Here is an 18,555-nt window from a genome sequence, read left to right on the forward strand (position 1 = left end):
AGGAGATATTCTGGGCACTATCATTTAGTTAATCTGGGTTTCATGCAGAAAATGAGTGGACTGAATTAAGTACTTTTAATTTTACTAGCACTAAAATTGAATGATTTAAATAGCATTTAGTCAGGAAGAAAAAATGTGCTACTCGGTTATATTAAATAGTACAGAAACTGACAAGCAGAAAACACACAGGGCAGTTTCCAGCCAGAAAGCTGGCTTCCCCTATATGACTTTTCTGAGCACGGCAACATGACAATCACACTGAGTCACTCAGGTCACTGCCTCTGCCATCTGACTAGGGATGTGTCCCACATGGCAGGCATCTTACACAACTGCTTTTACTTGAACTCCTTCAGGCATTCATATAATTCAAATGGAGAGGACTAGTGTTTTTTTGTTGGGAGTTTACAGAATATCAATTTAAAGGCAATACTTGAATATTTAAGTGATTAAATCAAGATGTATAAATATTTTATTATTCCACCATACTGTAATTTATTAAAGAAATTAAGCCACACAGATTTAACCAAGTTCATTTTTTAAAAGGGGAAAAATAAGAATTCAAAGTGCTTCACATAGAATTCATAGTGCTTCAGAGGTCAGTGTTTAGAGGAAATAGATGACAAATGCATTGTTTTTTCATCTTTGGTTCCACTCATAATTCCTCATGGGAAAACCTGTAGCTCTATATGCTGGATAAGAGGTAAATTTTTTTTTAAAGATAGTTTCTTCCTACTCTGCTATTTATTCATATTTTATAAATATTTGGATGTAATTTGCATCTCTATCTGAATATTAAAAATACTTTTTTGAAACATATAATATAGTTTTATGAATCATACATATAAATAGTACTGTTAGGAAAACTTCTTTGTAACATAATGGTTTCCAATCTTAAAGCAAAATAGTCAACTGAGTGAAAGTAATTCAGTCATGCCCAATTCTTTGCAAGCCCATGGACTATACAGTCCAGGGAATTCTCTAGGTCAGGATACTGGAGTGGGTAGCCTTTCCCTTCTCCAGGGGATCTTCCCAACCCAGGGATCGAATCCAGGTCTCCCACATTGCAGGTGAATTCTTTACCAGCTGAGTCACAAGGGAAGCTCAAGAATACTGGAGTGGGTAGCCTATCCTTTCTCCAGGGGATCTTCCTGACCCAGGAATCAAACCAGGGTCTCCTGCATTGCAGGCGGATTCTTTATCAACTGAGCTATCAGAGAAGCCTTAAAGGAAAATAGAATTTATAAAACAATAAGGTCAACTTTAAATCGTGCATAAAACCAGTAATTGTGTATTTAAAGCAATTAAAATATTTATTGAATCTTGGTTAAAAGTAGATTGACAATGAGGTTAAAGAATAAAGTGTCATTTATTTGGTGCTACTTGGTGAGTGCTTCTTAACTACAACTCATCTCACAAAACCACATACAATATACTTTCAATCACAACTCAAACAGAAAATAGCCTACAAAATCACATGGCTATAACCAATATACAGTGATTATATTTTTTAAAAGAATGAAAGTAAGTTAGCAATTAATTAAGGTGCAGTCACTTTTTTTCAAATAAAATATTAGCACCATACCAGATAAAATGATCTAAAATTATGGGCCTCCCATACTTCTTAAATAACTAAATATAAACTTCTTTTTCAAAGCACAAATATTAATTTGCAAAATCAGTTCTACCAGTAGTTAATATTTCTCTCTTTTTTTTCTTTCGCATTTTTTTCCCAGTAAGGAAAAATAGGAGTAAAAACTTTCACAGGGTATGAAAATCAAACAAACAAAAAAAAAGAAAGCTAAGCCAACCCAAGGCTGTGGTCCCTCTTTCAGCAATGAGTTCCAACAGAAGCAAACGTGGACATCTCCCGGCGTATGGTACTGAAGGGTGAGAGCTCCAGTTCTGTGGTGTATTCGTTGTCATTGTCATCACTGGTCACCGTGGACGACTTCTGAATGCACTCGTCACAGCAGCAGCAGCAGCAGTCCATAAAGGCCCGACTGAAGGGTTTGCAGAGACAGAAGAGGAGGACAGGGGTGACACAGGACTTAAAGAACAGAAGGAACTGGCTGATGATATTAAGAAGGTCCATTGTCTGCTGGGAAACCCCTGTGGCCATGTAAGCAGTCACAATGTTGCAAATGTTTTCAGGAATAATGCAAAATCCATATAAAATGGTCAAAGCCACGACTGTACAGTTCATCTGGCTTTCTAGCTGGATCTGTCGCTTATTCCCCCGAGTACAGGCTTTCTCGGCTTTGCGGATTTTCCTTGCAGTCACTAGAGAGCAGGTGATGGTGAAAAGCGTGGGCAAACAGAAGTAACAGCCGAAATACCACCAGAGTCTGGCGCTGTCGTAGGTGAGGGCTAAGACATAGATGGTGTCGGGGAGGTCGGGGGAGATCTTGATGACGCAGCGCTCGGCAGGCGCTCGCCCGCTCAAGCCCAGGTCCTCCTTACTCAACTGGCGGAGCACCACTTCTGGCAGGGCTAGCAGGAGAGCGCCCACCCATATCACAGCAAGTTTGGCGGTTGTGGAAGAACAGTTTTCTATCATTTCATAGTACATCTGGACGTTGGTGGCCGCCCGGAAGCGGTCTATACACAGAGCGCATAAAGTGAAGGTAGTGACTCCCAGAGAAGCAACCTGCAAGAGGAACATAGAATATGTTTATCCTGGGTCATCTCAGAAAGAGCAAAACATTAGGCAATCAATACAGATAGATGGGCGAAAAGTACCCCCCAAAAGAAAAGAACAATTTCCTAGAATCAGGCATGGGTAACTGTTGTTGGTGACTTCTGATGAATCATGGTAAGGACAACAAATAAAAATAGAAGAAAAAAAAAGAAGAAATATAGTGGTTCTGGGTCATGGAGCCAAAAAATATTAAAGCTGGAAGGATGCATAAAGATCAGCTATGTTATAGACAACCAAGAGAGGTAAGGCGGTTCTCAAAGTCACAAGATAAGCAGAGTAATCATCTGAGAGCACCAAAGTTATTCCACTGTTTGGGGTGAAATTAAAGTAATTTAATGTTTAATAAATGAAGTCATTATTTATATATTTAAACAAGGACAATGGATAGGAGGTAAAATGTTCCTGAAGGTTCAGATAAAACAGGAGACTAACAGAAAATCCCTTAAGTGAATGGGCTGCTTTGGGGTATACCCCAAATACCTACATTCAAATGGGCTTCCCATGTGGCACTAATGGTAAAGAACCCACTGTCAATGCAGGAGATGTGGTTCCATCCCTGGGTTAGGAAGATCCCCTGGAGGTGGGCAAGGCAACCCACTCCAGTATTGCATTCTTGCCTGGAGAACCCTATGGACGACAGAGCAGCCTGGAGGGCTACGATCTACAGGGTCACAAAGAGTCAAACACAACTGAAGTGATTTAGCATGCATACACACATGCAGACACACACGTGTGTGTATATATATCTATAATTAATATACATTAATGTCTAAATTTTTAGGACTCTAAAGGACCATGTTGACAAAAGGAAAACCATTCGTCCTAACAATTTCAGCACTCAAAATATTAACTGTTTACCTACTACATTTAAGCTGTCATTCTCCCTAGAAAAATAGAAACTTGCCTTGTGGATTCTATGAATTCCAATGGCAAATAGCCTTGCTTCTTATACACCACATATTATTGTCTACTAGTTCTCATATGGAAAATAAGGATACTGCATGCATGTCCTGATTATTCTCATAACTATTGGTAGAGACAGTCTGAAAGTGAGATAAAATGAGGGGTTAGCTGTGTGAAAAGCAAAAATGAAGGAAAATAGGAATAATAGAGTCTACATCAGAGAAAATCAAGAGGTCATGGTTAAACTTATAACCACAGTTCTTTTACTACAAAATCTTCATGAAGTTTTCTATAAACATCAGCATAAACATCAATCTAATATGCCTGAGTCATCTCTACATTTACCTTTTTAAAATTAATTTTCAACTTAATGAGTTGTTCACCTTATTAGAAATATATTTTTCATTTATGCTAGAGACTCAAAATAATTCTGAAATTGAAGTCCACACTGTGCAGCTGTCCTAAGAACAGATTGTATTTTATGTCAATACTTTTTTTTAACATCACATTTTGGAAATCTAAGAAGAATGTGTCATTTTCTAAAGGTCTGCATCAAACAGTATTATTGGGAAATTGCTGTATTTTCTTGTACAGATTTTTGGAAGTTTTTATGTATATATTATCTCTGCAAGTGTTTTGAGTCATCTCTCTATAAGATTGTAAAGCACAAACAAAAAAAATTCTCAGGCTATCAAATGTACAAGAGTCCTCAGCAAGACTTTCTGCACCATTTTCACTGAGGCAAAGCATGTGCATACTTCCTTGTCACCCTGTTTCCACAGTCAGTCCAAAAATACAAAGCTGCAAAAGTTTATGCTCAGCAGCCTTTTACAATTATGAATAACATTTCTATTAAAAGGACAACTTGGCAATATGAAAGTACTAGACTCTGAGAAGAAGCAGCCTCTTAGAGGCTCACAAAATCTATTTGCTTGGTAATTTTCTATCATTACTTACAGAGAATACATGATGCCCAAGAGACAGTATCTTCTCCCCGGTTGAGCTCCATCATTTTAAATCTAGAGATTTAAAATCTGAACCAGTTATTACAGGAGCTATCATGTGCATGCTTATCTCAAACCTGTTAGAAAGCATTTAATGTGAGGTAACAGCAAAGAGCAAATGAATGTAGGTGGACAGATACTAAAACAGGTGTGTTAGATTATCAGCTCCTTGGATACTGTAAACTTTGCTGCATTTTCATTCTTAATGAAAAGATGTTCACTGCTTCAAAAAGCAAAAAGAAAAAAAAAGGGGGGGGGTGTTTATAGATCCTGTATAACTCATCTAAAAAAGAAAAAATTAAGACAAAGGATTAAGCAGGATTTACATGTGCCTCGATTTTTTTTTCACTCAGGAATCCTTCCACATTTTATTTTATTTGAAGATGCTCAGTTCTTCCACCATACTCCTGAGAGCTGCAGTACTGAGGACTTCAAACATATTTGACGTGTAGTGCTCTTGACAAACCACGGATTATGGGAAACTTCTCAGTTGTCATACACAAATTTCAGGAAATTCCTGCATATAGCCTTCTACTTTCAAATTGTTCTTCTCTCTGATAAAATTCCCTGCAATTAGGATCCAGCTGAAATGAGGTAAACCATCCAGGAAGGTCACAAGAGCTACAGAGAGTTGTTTAAAGAACCACTGAGACAAACACCTCCCCAAATACAGACAGCACTTACTACGCAGTTGCCAAGAGCAACTGCATCCCAAATGCCAGTCCTAGATAGCTACTCTCTCCTGCTGCCACTGCCTGCAGTGTTATTACTCCAGATATTTGTCTATAAATTCACTTATGCACTTGAAACATGACGTGAAACAGCGAGAAAGGAGTACTTTCCCAAGTTATTTACAGGAGGCTGTAAACCTTTGTAGAGAAGCATCTGCATGCCACAGAAATACATGGATAAAAATCAGTTGGAGAAGGAGTGGTGGGCTAATTTCTGTTTACTCAGATATGGAATCTATCCATGTAATTAGAATTGCTAAATGTTGGGGTAACATTTGGCCATGAAAAGATTTCTATCACAATTTTTAAATATACTTGTTTACATACAGCTCATTAGAAATTCTACCAAGATGAATGGTGCAATTATATACAATTATAAAACTGTATCATGAAGGCTGGATCTGTCTGAATTTAATGACCATATCTGATTGCTAAAATTCCATATCACTAGAAATATGCTCTTGGGAGTCAAATTCTAAGCGTTAGCTTAGATGGTTAGTTCTTTGAAGCATATTCTGAGAGATGGAATGTGTGAGATGCAATCTCTTATTAATTAAACTGCAACGGGAGGAATAATTAACATCAACAAAAGCAGAAATGTAAACACTTTGAATGGACAAGATGGTTAATTCCAAGAATCAAGATCAAAGGAAAGTTGGAAGCAGAAATCTTTAACTATTTGGGAAAATAATATGTCATTTTGAGGGGATTGGCATCAAAATACAGGCACTAGAGAATCGGAATAAACAACTCTGAAATCTTTTCACCAGCCATGGTCTGCTCTTCTTTGTGTCCTGGAAGAAGAACAACAGCAAATGTTGCTGCCCAGTCACCATCTAGAACAGTGAGTCTGTGGGCAGCTGTGTTCACCTGTGGTCACCTGCAGAGCTGCTTCAAGGGACCATAGAGGCACAGGGCTAGTGGAGACCCTCACGTGGGAAAGCAGCAGTTCAATGCACAAGAGTTCTCCCTACCATTTAAGGGTCTAACTCAATACAAACAGCCAGCTGAGAGGAAAGTACTGTCTTCAGCTAGTACTATTTTAAATCCCTGTTCATTCAAAATGATGTGAAGAAGGAGCACATGGATATGTTATGAAAAACCGTCATCTATGAAAATCCTGTGGTAGCTATAGCTCCACTTCTCAGAAGTGTCCTGCAGACAGGCAAGAAAGAAATGTTTATGAATGAGGTCAAGCTGTGAAAGTTTAACTCATACCAAATAAGTAATAGATTTTGCTAAACCCTCTGATAGACATCAGTGATAACACTGATGGGGAAAGAAAAGACAGATGAACTTCCAAGCAAAAATTCTTTCATATGACATTGAACCCACATGCTTAACTATAGTGAAGCAACTGGAATACACTGATTTTTATAAAACAGGAACATTTCTAACCAAAGTCATGACACTGTACTCTCGCCTAACTTACATTTTACCTCAGAAAGACAAGTGCATCTATTTATGGGCTGTCCTTTGTACACAAGTAACCCTCAAAACAAGGGCATCATTGTTAAGAAAACCCATTCATTTGGGCCATGAATGATAACCCATTATAAGTCCATGGTTAGAGACCTAACAATCAGTCAGGAAAAAAAGCAGGAGAAGCACAGGGTAGAGTTTCCTGTGAAACTCTAAATGGCTTGAGCTTGTGTCTCTGGCTTCCTCTTGGATTTTCCATAACGCATCTCCTCGAAACTCTCAGGGCAACTTCCCCACCAGAGACACTTTTTTGAGCAACAGTGTAGAAACCATGTTTTTCAAAGCCACTGTTTATCATCACTGTTTATCAAAGCCACTTTATTCATCACTATCAATGTGATGGCCTTTATCAAAAGGTCTTCATTTTGGAGCACATGCTAATCACGATCCTGTGGCAGCAACACACTTGTATTAGTGTTTCCAAACCAAAATACAGAGTGAGTAGGAGAGATGTGTCTCAGTCCTGGCAAGGACGCATAGGCCTCTGAAATGAAACAAAGCCCTTCACAGGCACTCTTCCACAGTCAAAAAGAGGGCTTCTTACTTTTATCAAAATCACTGAGATTTAATCTGATACAACTGCATATTATACATATCTATTTATTTCAATTGCACCCAGCCTATTTCATCTTTACATGATATCCAGTGTCAGGGAAAGACAAGTTTCAAGGTATCAACTATCATTATTGCTGCATTCTCAACTTTACACCCTCATTTTTAAACTTGGTAACATGTTCTTACTAAGTTAAAAAAAATGGAGACTATTTAAAAGTCAACATATCATCCTAAAATTCGTATTTATCCTTTTACTTTTATCATTCCCACCTTGACATTCCTAACAATTGCAACTTTTGACTTCTGTAGAAGTACATTCCTTTGCAGTTAGAAAAAAATCATTTTGCTACAACTTATCTAAAATGTTATAATTTAAATATAACTATGCCAATGCTTATTGGTAAAAAAAAAAAAATTGCAACTGAAGCAAGATTAACATCATTTGTCCTAAAATGCAAACCATCTATTGGAATCAACAGTTCTTAAGGAATTTATGCATTCTAAATTTATTCTCAATAATTAGAAATTCATTTCAAAGTGTAGTATTTGCCACAAGCCCAAAGTCTAGATTTCAACTCTTAATATTATAATGTTGTTTCTAATCAATTTTAAAATGAACTGGAATTTCTGTTTTTCACCTAGGGGTTCTGATGAGTTTCCAAAGACCAATAACAAATTTTCACCTGTTTTTTCTTGTGAATAATGACATTGCACCATTGCATATGGTCCTGTTGTTGTTCTGTTGCTAAGTGGTGTCTGACTCTTTGTGACCCCATGGACTGCAGAATGCCAGGCTTCCCCTGCCCTTCACTATCTCTCAGAGTTTTCTCAAACTCATGTCCATTGAGTCTGTGATGCCATCCAACCATCTCATCCTCTGTTGCTCCCTTCTTCTCCTGCCCTCAATCTTTCCCAGCATCAGGATCTTTTCCAACGAGTCAGCTCTTTGTATCAGGTGGCCAAAGTATTGGAGCTTCAGTTTTGGCATCAGTCCTTCCACTGAATATTCAGGGTTGATTTCCTTTAGGATTGACTGGTTTGATCTCCTTGCTGTCCATGGGACTCCTTGGATAGCAAGCAGTCCATTGCACATGGTGGTGAACCTAAACTAAAGACAAAATCAGAACTGGCCTCATCCATTTGTTGTTAGGTAATTATGATTTGAAGGACATTGAGAGACCATATTTAAAGACAAAATTTCTCTGTTCTTAACCAAAATCCCATTCTGGGTAATAGGTTAAGGAAGTAGTACTCTTTATTCATCCTTCTTATAAAAGATATGTATCTCTAAATGTCACATCTTACTGTGAATTAGTTAACAGATGCTTTTCCTATACGAGAGAAATTTGAACCAAGGAGAAGTAGCAGAGGTAGGAGGAAAGTTCCCTGAAGGCAGGAAGTGATGAGAAGAGAGTGAAAAATAGCAGCCCCGAGTACAGTCATAGACCTAATTGAAATGACTCATTGTAGGCTAGGATCAAATCAGTGACCTTGGCCTCGTTCATGCTGTGAACCACTCAAGTGTGCTGATAGATCACATTGAAAACCATCATAAATTCACAAGCTGAAAGTATTCTATCTCAAGAATAAGTCTGGAACTGTGATTATATCCGGTTTTTATGGAAGTTTTATGGAAAGTGTCTGTACCGACTTTGCAAATAGAAAGAGCCCATATTTGAGGTTGTAGCAATTCCATTCTCCACTCCACCTTGAAATTTCAGAAGAGATCATCTCTTCTGGCACAAAGAATACCATTCTCATAAGGACACCTAAGAGTTAGTCTTGGCAACAAGGTTGAGTTAATTATGGGACTCTGGCAGGTCAATTTGTGGTAAGAAAAATGACAGAAGATCCCTGGAGGATGCGTGCAGAAGTGCAGTGTCAGAGACAAACCTCAGTGCACAGCGGTCTTCGCATTCTTCTCCCCACTTGGTCCACATCCCAGACTCAGAGCCCTGTGCTTCCAATGGGATACCATTAAACCTAGGACTGTAGCCTGCCAGGCTCATTTGTTCATGGGATTTCCCAGGCAAGAATACTGGAATGGGTTGCTATTTCCTTCTCCAAGGGATCTTCCCAACCCAGGGATCTAACCCAAGTCTCCTGCATTGGAGGTGGATTCATTACCACTGAGCCACCAGGAAAACCCTACAATTCACAGGAAGAGCTATTAAAGGTGGGACTTCTCTCATGGCCCATGTAGTACAAGGGTGGAGGACAAGGCAGAGCCTTACTTGCTCAGCCTTGGGTAGACTCAGAAGCTCAGATCTATTTTGCTTTCACATAAATATTTACTTCTTTTTCGCTGTTGAGGGCTATTTCGTTGATATAACCAGATACTTTGAAAGCCCTCAAAGACTGAGGGTAAGTCCTAAAGTTGATTGTGGGCTTGAGGGATGACTCCAGTTCTCCATGCTTCCATTTTCCCTGGCTCTATAATAAGGTGTAAAGTATCTCTCTTGTCAGCCTTTCTTCCCAGGTCCTCTAAGGTCAAACCAAACAGTTGGTATGTTTAAGAGATTTTCGGAAGAAAAGGACATCATTTAACATTCTGCTATTGTACTGCTACATAAACCATTCATTTAAGTACAATTTTAAAAACTCGATTTACTTAATGTCTTTATGACTAATAAGGATGACTAATTCCAACTCAGAAATGGTTATCTCAGGCATTGTATTTCCAAATAATAATTTAACATTTAACAATATTTAGAATAATTCTGTATTCTAAATGAAATGTCTAGGACAGTCATTTCTGCTGAAATATCTCATACACCTCATATCCTAGGACAAATTGAAAAAACCAGAAAGCAAGAATTAATAGTTGTAGCTTTTCACCATGGCTCTAAGCTGTACATATTTATGAAAACTAATAGTAAGAATATGATTGAAAAAGAATGAAAGGGAACATAGTTTTCAGTTGAATTTTTTCATCTTTGAGAGAGGAAGAACAGTTGTAAGATGACTGATTCCAGGGCCATTCCTGAGCCTCCATGACAGCTTGTTTAAGCCCCTCTTATCGTATTATCACACTGTATAGCATGTGGTTTCACTTGTCTGTAATAGCAGTAACACAGCTATGTTACTGAACTCTGGAAACTTTTTCCTCTTTTTCCTTCCTGTTCCCTCCTAACTTAGTGCCTAGCATAGAAGAAAAGCCCAATAAATGTTTAATGAATGAATGGATAGTAAATAAATGAATGAATAATGACATCTATGGAAGAGGACTATAGAAAATAATGAATTATTTAAGCTGCTCTTTAGTCCTTATTGGGTGCTGGTGTTTTGGGTATAATTCTTAAAAGCTGAAAGCCAACTGATATCTCTAGGAGGCAAGTAAAAAAACCTATATTTTTGTTTCTACTTCATTGGCAAGCTTTACAAAAGGAAAGCATTCTTATAATCAATAGTTAAGGAAAGTATTTGAATTTCACATTTGATTATTGTAAAACTTTCATTCCTCATGTGTATTAAAAAGCAGAAACATCACTTTGCCAACAAAGGTACATATAGTCAAAGCTATGACATGTCATGTATGTAGTCATGTACAGATGTGAGAGTTGGACCATATAGAAGGTTGACACCTTAAGAATTGATGCTTTTGAACTGTGGTGCTAAAGACTCTTGAGAGTCCCTTGGACTGCAAGGAGATCCAACCAGTCAATCCTAAAGAAAGCAACCTTGAATAGTCATTGGAAGGACTGATGCTGAAGCTGAAGCTGAAGCTCCAGTGCATTGGCTACCTGATGTGAAGAACTGACTTATTGGAAAAGACCCTGATGCTGGGAAAGATTGAATGCAGGAGGAGAAGGGGATGACCAAGGATGAAATGGTTGGATGGAATCACAGACTCAATGGACATGAGTTTGAGCAAACTCTGGGAGATAGTGAAGGACAGGAAAGCCTGGAGTGCTACAGTCCATGGGGTCACAAAGAGTCAGACATGATTTAGCAACTGAACAACAACATTTCTCAGGTGGAACCCAAGTTCAATAAACTTCATCATACACTGTTCATGAATAGTTATACATAGGCGCACACTCTATTTTTTTTTTTTTTCTTTTCTGGTTAACTCTTTGGAGTTATCAGCCAAATATTTCTCTTGCATGGGAATGTGAAAATTATTATAAAGGATTAATAGGAAGTCATACAATATTTGTTAAGTACCATCCTCATTCAGTGTGTTTATTTTCCCTGAGAACATTATTAGTAATTTTCAAATGGCTCTCAAAACTGTGTTCTTCCACTTGAAAGTCCATCAGTATAACTAATTCTTCTCCAGGGGATTTTCCATACCCAGAGATCTAACCTCTGTCTCCTGCCTTGGCAGGCAGATTCTTTACCTCTGAGCCACCACAGAAGGCCATTGGCAACCCGCTCCAGTATTCTTACCTGGGAAATCCCGAGGACAGAGGAGCCTGGTGGGCTATAGTCCATGGGGTTGCAAAGAGTCAGAAATGACCTAGCGACTAAACAAACCAATGTCTAATGCACTCCTCAAGCAAAGTTACTATCTGCTGTGATCAGCATGTTAGTACTTGAATGTAGGAGTTCTAGGGAAATCTGTGTAGAATAGCATACCTGTATGGAGCCTGGTGGGCTGCCGTCTATGGGGTCGCACAGAGTCGGACTGAAGTGACTTAGCAGTAGCAATAGCAATATAAGGGCTTCCTAGGTGGCGCTGGTGGTAAAGAACATGCCTGCCAATGCAGCAGACATAAGAGATAGGAGTTCGATCCCTGGGCCAGGAAGATCATCTGGATGAGGGCATAGCAACCCACTCTGTATTCTTGCCTGGAGAATTCCAAGGACAGAACAGCCTGGCAGGCTATAGTCCATGGGGTCAGACAGCACAAAGTACAAAGAGTCAGACAGGACTTAGCAACTGAACAACAACAACAAGGATTCTCTCATAGCTTCCCTGGTGGCTCAGTGGTAAAGAATATGTCTGCCAGTGCTGGAGAGGAGGGTTCCATCCCCAGGCTGGGAAGATCCCCTGGAGGAGATGGCAACCCACTCTAGTATTCTAGCCTGGGAAATCCCATGGACAGAGAAGCCTGGCAAAAGAGTCAGACACAACTTAGCAACCAAAAAACAACATATTATTCAAAACCTCCAACTGACATCCAAAGAGAAATATACATTTAGCAGCGGATCTGGATCAGATGATATACTTCACTCGGGTCGACTTTCATCATGTAATGAGCAAAGAGGTGTTCCAGTTGCCACATTCAATGCCTGAGTTATTTGGATTTAAGCGCTTGTTATATCTTTTTTGCCTTTTCATAGTGTTCATGAGGTTCTCTCAAGGCAAGAATACTGGGTACGACAGAGGATGAGATGGTTGGATGGCATCACCGACTTCAATGGACATGAGTTTGAGCAAGCTGCATTGCTCAAACTCCATTGATTTGGTGATGGACAGGGAAGTCTGACATGCTGCAGTCCATGGGGTCACAAAGAACTGGACATGACTGAGCAACTGAACTGAACTGAAGCATTTGTTAGATCCCTAGAGAATGGTACGTTAGGGAGCTCTTCTGCCATCCACACCCAGACTGCAGTCCATACCCAGACCTCCATATGCAAGCCACACATACACTCTCTCTCCACAAACAACTATTGCTTGGAGTATAGTTTTTTGTTTTTTTTTTTGTTGTTTTTTTTTTTTTTTTTCTGGTGACTCTCTGATAAACCAGTTTAAAATGATGTATGTGTTAGGATGGCCACCATCCACCCAGACTTCCTTCTCTCCTGTCCCCCTTTCCTACCATTCCATCTACCCTTGGTCTTTATGGGACTTATCACTAGACCACAAAGACTTCACAATCCTGGAACAGAAAGAGAGAAATTATCAACTACATACATTCCCACTATGATCCCACTCACAGTAACATTAAATATAATAGAACTCCCTTTCTAGAGATAGACTCTGGAAGCTCAGTGTTCTCCTTACACTTTATGTCAACACTTTGAAATAAAGAAGAGTTGAATGCAAATTGCAAAGACCTATTCTTTCTGCTGAAGAAACACCTATTTTTCTATACAAACAGAGTGAAGTCGCTCAGTTGTGTCAGACTCTTTGCGACCCCATGGACTGTAGCCTACCAGTCCCCTCTGTCCATGGGATTTTCCAGGGAATAGTATCGGAGTGGATTGCCATTTCCTTTTCCAGGGGATCTTCCCCACCGAGGGATCGAACCCGGGTCTCCCGCATTGTAGACAGACACTTTACTGTCTGAGCCACCAGGGAAGTCAAACAGAACTCTCCCCTAAATTCTTCTACCTCCTTAAGATGATGCTAATACTCAAGCTGAAGAAGAAAGAACTATAGTAGAGAAGGAAATGAAGGCAAAAGAGAAGATAGAGAAAATCTGTAAAGATCAATCAAAATGAATTGTGGTTAAAATTTTAAAATAAACACATTGAAAAAGGCAAAAACAACTACTAGAAAAATGGTAGCTCAGACATTTTAAATCAATAGAGAGTGTGTTATGGGGAAAAAAAAAAGGAAGAATAGCCAACAAATAAGATAAATATAAAAAAGTAAAAAGTAAAGAAAGGATCAAATCTAGATAATAAAAGGAGATGAAATGTCAAATAATCTTCAGAGTCTTGCAGCCAAGAAGAAAAAGATTCACAATGAGGGCAAATTGTGGAAAAGGTTTTTAAAAATATTTGTAATGTGCTCCCCAATCTAAGACACTTTGTAGTTGTTAAAAACATAAAGTACAACCTATATATAAGTATTTGATTATTAAGATAATCATCTTTGGCACATTAAAAAGTGCAGTTGTCCCAAATTATTGCAACTTTTAAAAATTTAATGAGCTACCAACTAGGGAATTTACTGTCAGTTTATTGGAAGGAAGATGAAATTTTAAAATATAAAAAGCTATAAATTTCATCATAAAATGAATGATGTCAACTAGGTTTATTGTTTTTTTCCTGTCTGTTGGATTCAAAAGTCTTTTTAAAAGATAACAAGGAGCAGAAAAAGAAAACAGTTACTGGACACTGTTTTGCCTCATAGATTTTTGCCTAATAACCAAATATCAACATCAAGGGTTGAGACGGAGGGTCTGGTTGCCATTGACTAGTGTATATACTTAGGAGGGTCATTTCTCTTCTCTGAGTGTCATGTTTCATCTTTAAAATGAGGGGATTCAGTTAGAATGTTACCTGGTTCTAATTCAATGTGGTAATTCAAAGGTCACTGTAGTGGATGCTATTGTTCCCACACAGATTGCTTCCCCATCCAAAAGTCCTTTAAGGAATCAAATGCTGACTTCCCAGCTGCTGGGACTATTGGTAGTTGATGGCTCTTAGCTGCATTCCTCTATAGGATTGCCCTTGACCAAAGAGATCCACCCAGCTCGAGGTTATGCCCCCTTCCTGGGAGCAACTTGTATCCAGTGACAGGTCCATAAGGGCTGGGTCCTCTTGACTACATTCAGGACATTCCTGTAGAACCATCCCAGCCTGTGGGGATGGTAGAGCCTGTAGAGCTCCTGTGTTGTCTGCTGAAGTCTTTGTGACATCTGTATCACAGTTCAACTTCCCCGTTTTTTCCCAGAAACCCAACATGGAATAGGCATTAGATCCCTCTTACTTTTGTGAAAATAGCAATGCCTCTTAGAGGCAGAAATGCTTTATTCTGAAATCTGGATTGTATTTCTTGCACTCATAATCAGGAACTGTGGAGCTAATACTACTGTCTGATCACAGTAGTGATCATTTTCATAGAAAATGATGAAATATTATAGAATTATTTCAGAAGAACAGGATTAAGTATGAGTATAGAAACACTAAATCTTAAAGTCTTTATTCATTACTCTAACAGTGAAAATGTATATTATAGTTTAATTTTTCAAGAAAAAAATGAATGAATTTTTACTTCAAGCCTTTGCTTCTCTAGAGGAAAAAAAAAAAAAAAAACGCTCTGTACCAATAACTAAAAAAACAGAAAGGGCTATGAAGGAGGAGAAAATACAGAGTAAAAAATAACAATAATTGCTATTCTTAAGGAGATGAGAATTAAATTTAAAAACTGAATACAAATGAAAAAAATATATATTTTCTAAAATCCTCAGAATTAGAAAGAGAAAGAAAATTAGAGAAAGAAAATTAAAACACATACATAATAAATACCATCACTCGAAACTCATAGGTCTCATAAAACTCACCAAAATTTGATTATTCTTTTCTGATTTTGAATGAAATTATTTTAAAGTTTGTGTGTTTTTGTTTTAAAGAACTTTAGTATTTTTTTTTCTTTCCCAGTTTCTTTTTTCTGTCCTCTTTATTGTTTTCCCTCTTCTGTATGAAGATTTTATCCTGTCCAGTACATTTAAAACAAGCCAATATACTTTCCTCTTCTTGGAAGTAACTCTCCTATTTACTTATGAGTTTACTTTTGTCTCTTTTTTGCATATGTCAATTTCTTCTGCACTATTTAAACAATCAGAGAAACCTTACATTGAAATTGACCTTGAAAAGATGACTGGTAGACACATATTCTCTTCCATAAATTTAACTTCCTTCTCTGCAATTCAAAAATGAGCTGTCTTCCAAATAAATTAGATGTTTCGGAGCTACTTGGAGCTTGGCAACAAGAGAAATCCTAGATCTTGGTAAAGCAGCAACAGCTGATTTAGCAAGCATGCAATGATCCTGCAGCTGATCCCTGCCAGGATAGCAGAGGGTCTTATTTACAGCTTCTTGCCTTGGTCCTTCTAAGTAGGTACTGTTTTCTGTTTACTTTTCCCCTAGCTCTGGGCCCTGGAACAATGTTGAACATAGTGTCACTGGCCCTGGTGCCAGACAGGATCAGGGGCTCTGGAATATTTACAGTTTCTCTTCTGCTTCCATAAATGAAATGGGCAGTCTGAATGGAGGAAATCAAGGGCCAGCTGGCTAAAAACACAACTGGCAACAAAGCACTTGGGCTCCATCCAAGAGCTGGTGTTTAAAGAGAAGCCATTTAAAGAGCAAATTCCAACTACCATAATAACGGTTAAGGACACTAGCTGTAGGATGTTACAGTAAAATTTTACTCAAAGATTCTCATTTCCAAACTTCAGAACCTATTAAGTGTCCCCTACGTCTTAAGAAATTTTCTAGTCTTAGAAAAGTAGTCACTCCATCACACCCTAACAAATGCAAATATATACTATATATTTTGAGAATGTTCATTAAATTCTGTGCCATGAGGTTCAAAGTGTTATTTTTGCTTAAGGTCATTCATACAAAATAAATAAAATGGTTACAAAATTGAGGAATGAAAACAGGGACAGAAATGACATAAGAATATAAGAATTCAGATAGGATAGCATGGCAGACAGCCAGACCCTAAAACTAATTTGGGAAGTTACTAATGTATCGAAGCAAGTGACAAACAAAGAAAAGTAGATTTCCTCTGTTAAACAAAATATTACTCAATTTTTTTATATTTAAGGAAAGAATTTAATAATATTCTTGGGTTAGGGTCATATTTATGACCAATAAATCATATTGGTGCACTAGAAACCTAGTAGATAAATGATATAGGGCTTTGGCTCTAATAATGACAGTCAAGGACTGATTGTTTATTAACCCTAGAATCTGACAGTCTCCAAATACACACACACACACACACACACACCATAAAACACCATATTCAGAGAAATACATTTAAAACCTAAACAATCCTATGTATAATGAGATCATAGTTATTTCCCAATTCAGGAGCAGAAGAGTTTGAAGGTGACCGGACAAAGCCTGCTCAGGTCCGCCCCCCACACCCAGTGTATAAATGCCAATGCATATACATGATGGGCAAGAGAAATGGGGGAGAGACTCAGGAAAAGCACAGAGGTTCAGCAGCCAGGTAGGTGTGTGGAACAGCGGTCCTGATGCTATAAATCCCGGAAATGAATAAAGCCAGTAGCTCGAGACCCCCTGGACGGCATTACCTCTATATAGGGCACGATCTTGCAGGAGAAGTCCTCCAGCAGCCACTTCTTGGTCAGTTCATGAAAGATGACCAGCGGAAGGCAGAAGAAGATGATGAGAAAGTCCCAGAAGGCCAGGTTGGCCAAGAGGGAGTTGGAGATGCTCCGCATGTAGTAGTTGTGACACACGATGCACATCACTGCCAGGTTGCCAATGATGCCGGTCCCGAAGATCACCACGGACAAACACATGACCGCATAGGCTCCGTACGACTCCTGGGTCAGCGGGTAGAAGGGGTTCTTCAGTCGCAAGCGTGGGTGCGTGCTGTTCCCCCGCCGGGGACCCCCACGTTCATGAACTCCTTCAAGGGAGGACCCATTCTGAGCCAGCGCCCTGCCAGGGGGTGCAATCGTCCGCCCTGCGTACCCTGACGGCCCATGGACCGTCTTGGGTTGGGGGTCATGGTGAGAACCTTGGAGTTTCCCAGCTCTCCTTGGCCAATAATAAAGGTCGCTGGCTCCGGGTTCTTTCCTTGCATTCTGCTCCTGGCTACGCCCAGAAAGGCCAGCGCCTCTGAAACCCTTCTCCTTCTCCTCTGAGGTGTGAAGGAAGAACTGGAGAGCCGTGGGGTTCCCTCTCCCCAAAGTTTCAGGGGGCTCCTGACCCCGGGCACCTTTCCACCTCCAGGATCCAGGTGGCCTAGCCAGAGGTCCCGAGGTCTCAGCTGCCGACGCCTCCACCCCTCTGCCCACACCTGGGTCACCGCCGGGACCTGCCGGTAGGTCCCACGGGGGCGCCGAGCGCACCACTGCCTCCTGCTCCTCCTCCCTGGGCACACGAGTTGGCAGAAGGTCTCCTGCAGAATCTCCTGGTCCCCAAGCGTCCCTGCTGCGACGCTGGATCAGTGTAGGTGAACATCTTTCTCCCAGACAATTTTCCTTCCTGGGCGCAAGGGCGGACCCGAGGGCAGGAGAAGCGGAAACCTTGAGCAATAGCAGAAGCAGCAGCCGCGAGGTGCGGGCGAGAGGTGCGCCCGCGGCCCGCATGGCTGGGCGAGGGCGCACCCTGCAGCAGCGGCTCCTGCTTAGGACCGACACCTGCTGCCTAAGTTGCCGCTGAGAGTTAGGCACATGTCACATACTAACCCCCGCCCCGGCAGCGGGGGACGGGAGATTACGGGGATGTTGGGGGATGGGTCTTGGGGTCACAACCCTCCCCCTCTACGATCCTTCCTTGTTTGGCGTCCTGA

The 18,555-nt window shown here is 39.8% G+C and overlaps 1 protein-coding gene across 1 annotated transcript; it reads right to left on the reverse strand.

Moving 5' to 3' along the window:
- Positions 1-1,284: 1,284 nt before the first annotated feature.
- On the reverse strand, positions 1,285-18,355 carry GPR37 (G protein-coupled receptor 37). Its single transcript, XM_055590835.1, has 2 exons — positions 17,327-18,355; positions 1,285-2,647 (listed from the first exon to the last, which is right to left on the reverse strand). Exons 1-2 carry the CDS (start codon positions 18,350-18,352, stop codon positions 1,829-1,831), a joined length of 1,845 nt encoding a protein of 614 aa, XP_055446810.1. The 5' UTR covers positions 18,353-18,355; the 3' UTR covers positions 1,285-1,828.
- Positions 18,356-18,555: the final 200 nt, after the last annotated feature.

This window comes from Bubalus kerabau, chromosome 8 (genome assembly GCF_029407905.1).
Source record: "Bubalus kerabau isolate K-KA32 ecotype Philippines breed swamp buffalo chromosome 8, PCC_UOA_SB_1v2, whole genome shotgun sequence".
In the NCBI taxonomy this organism is placed as follows: domain Eukaryota; kingdom Metazoa; phylum Chordata; class Mammalia; order Artiodactyla; family Bovidae; genus Bubalus; species Bubalus kerabau.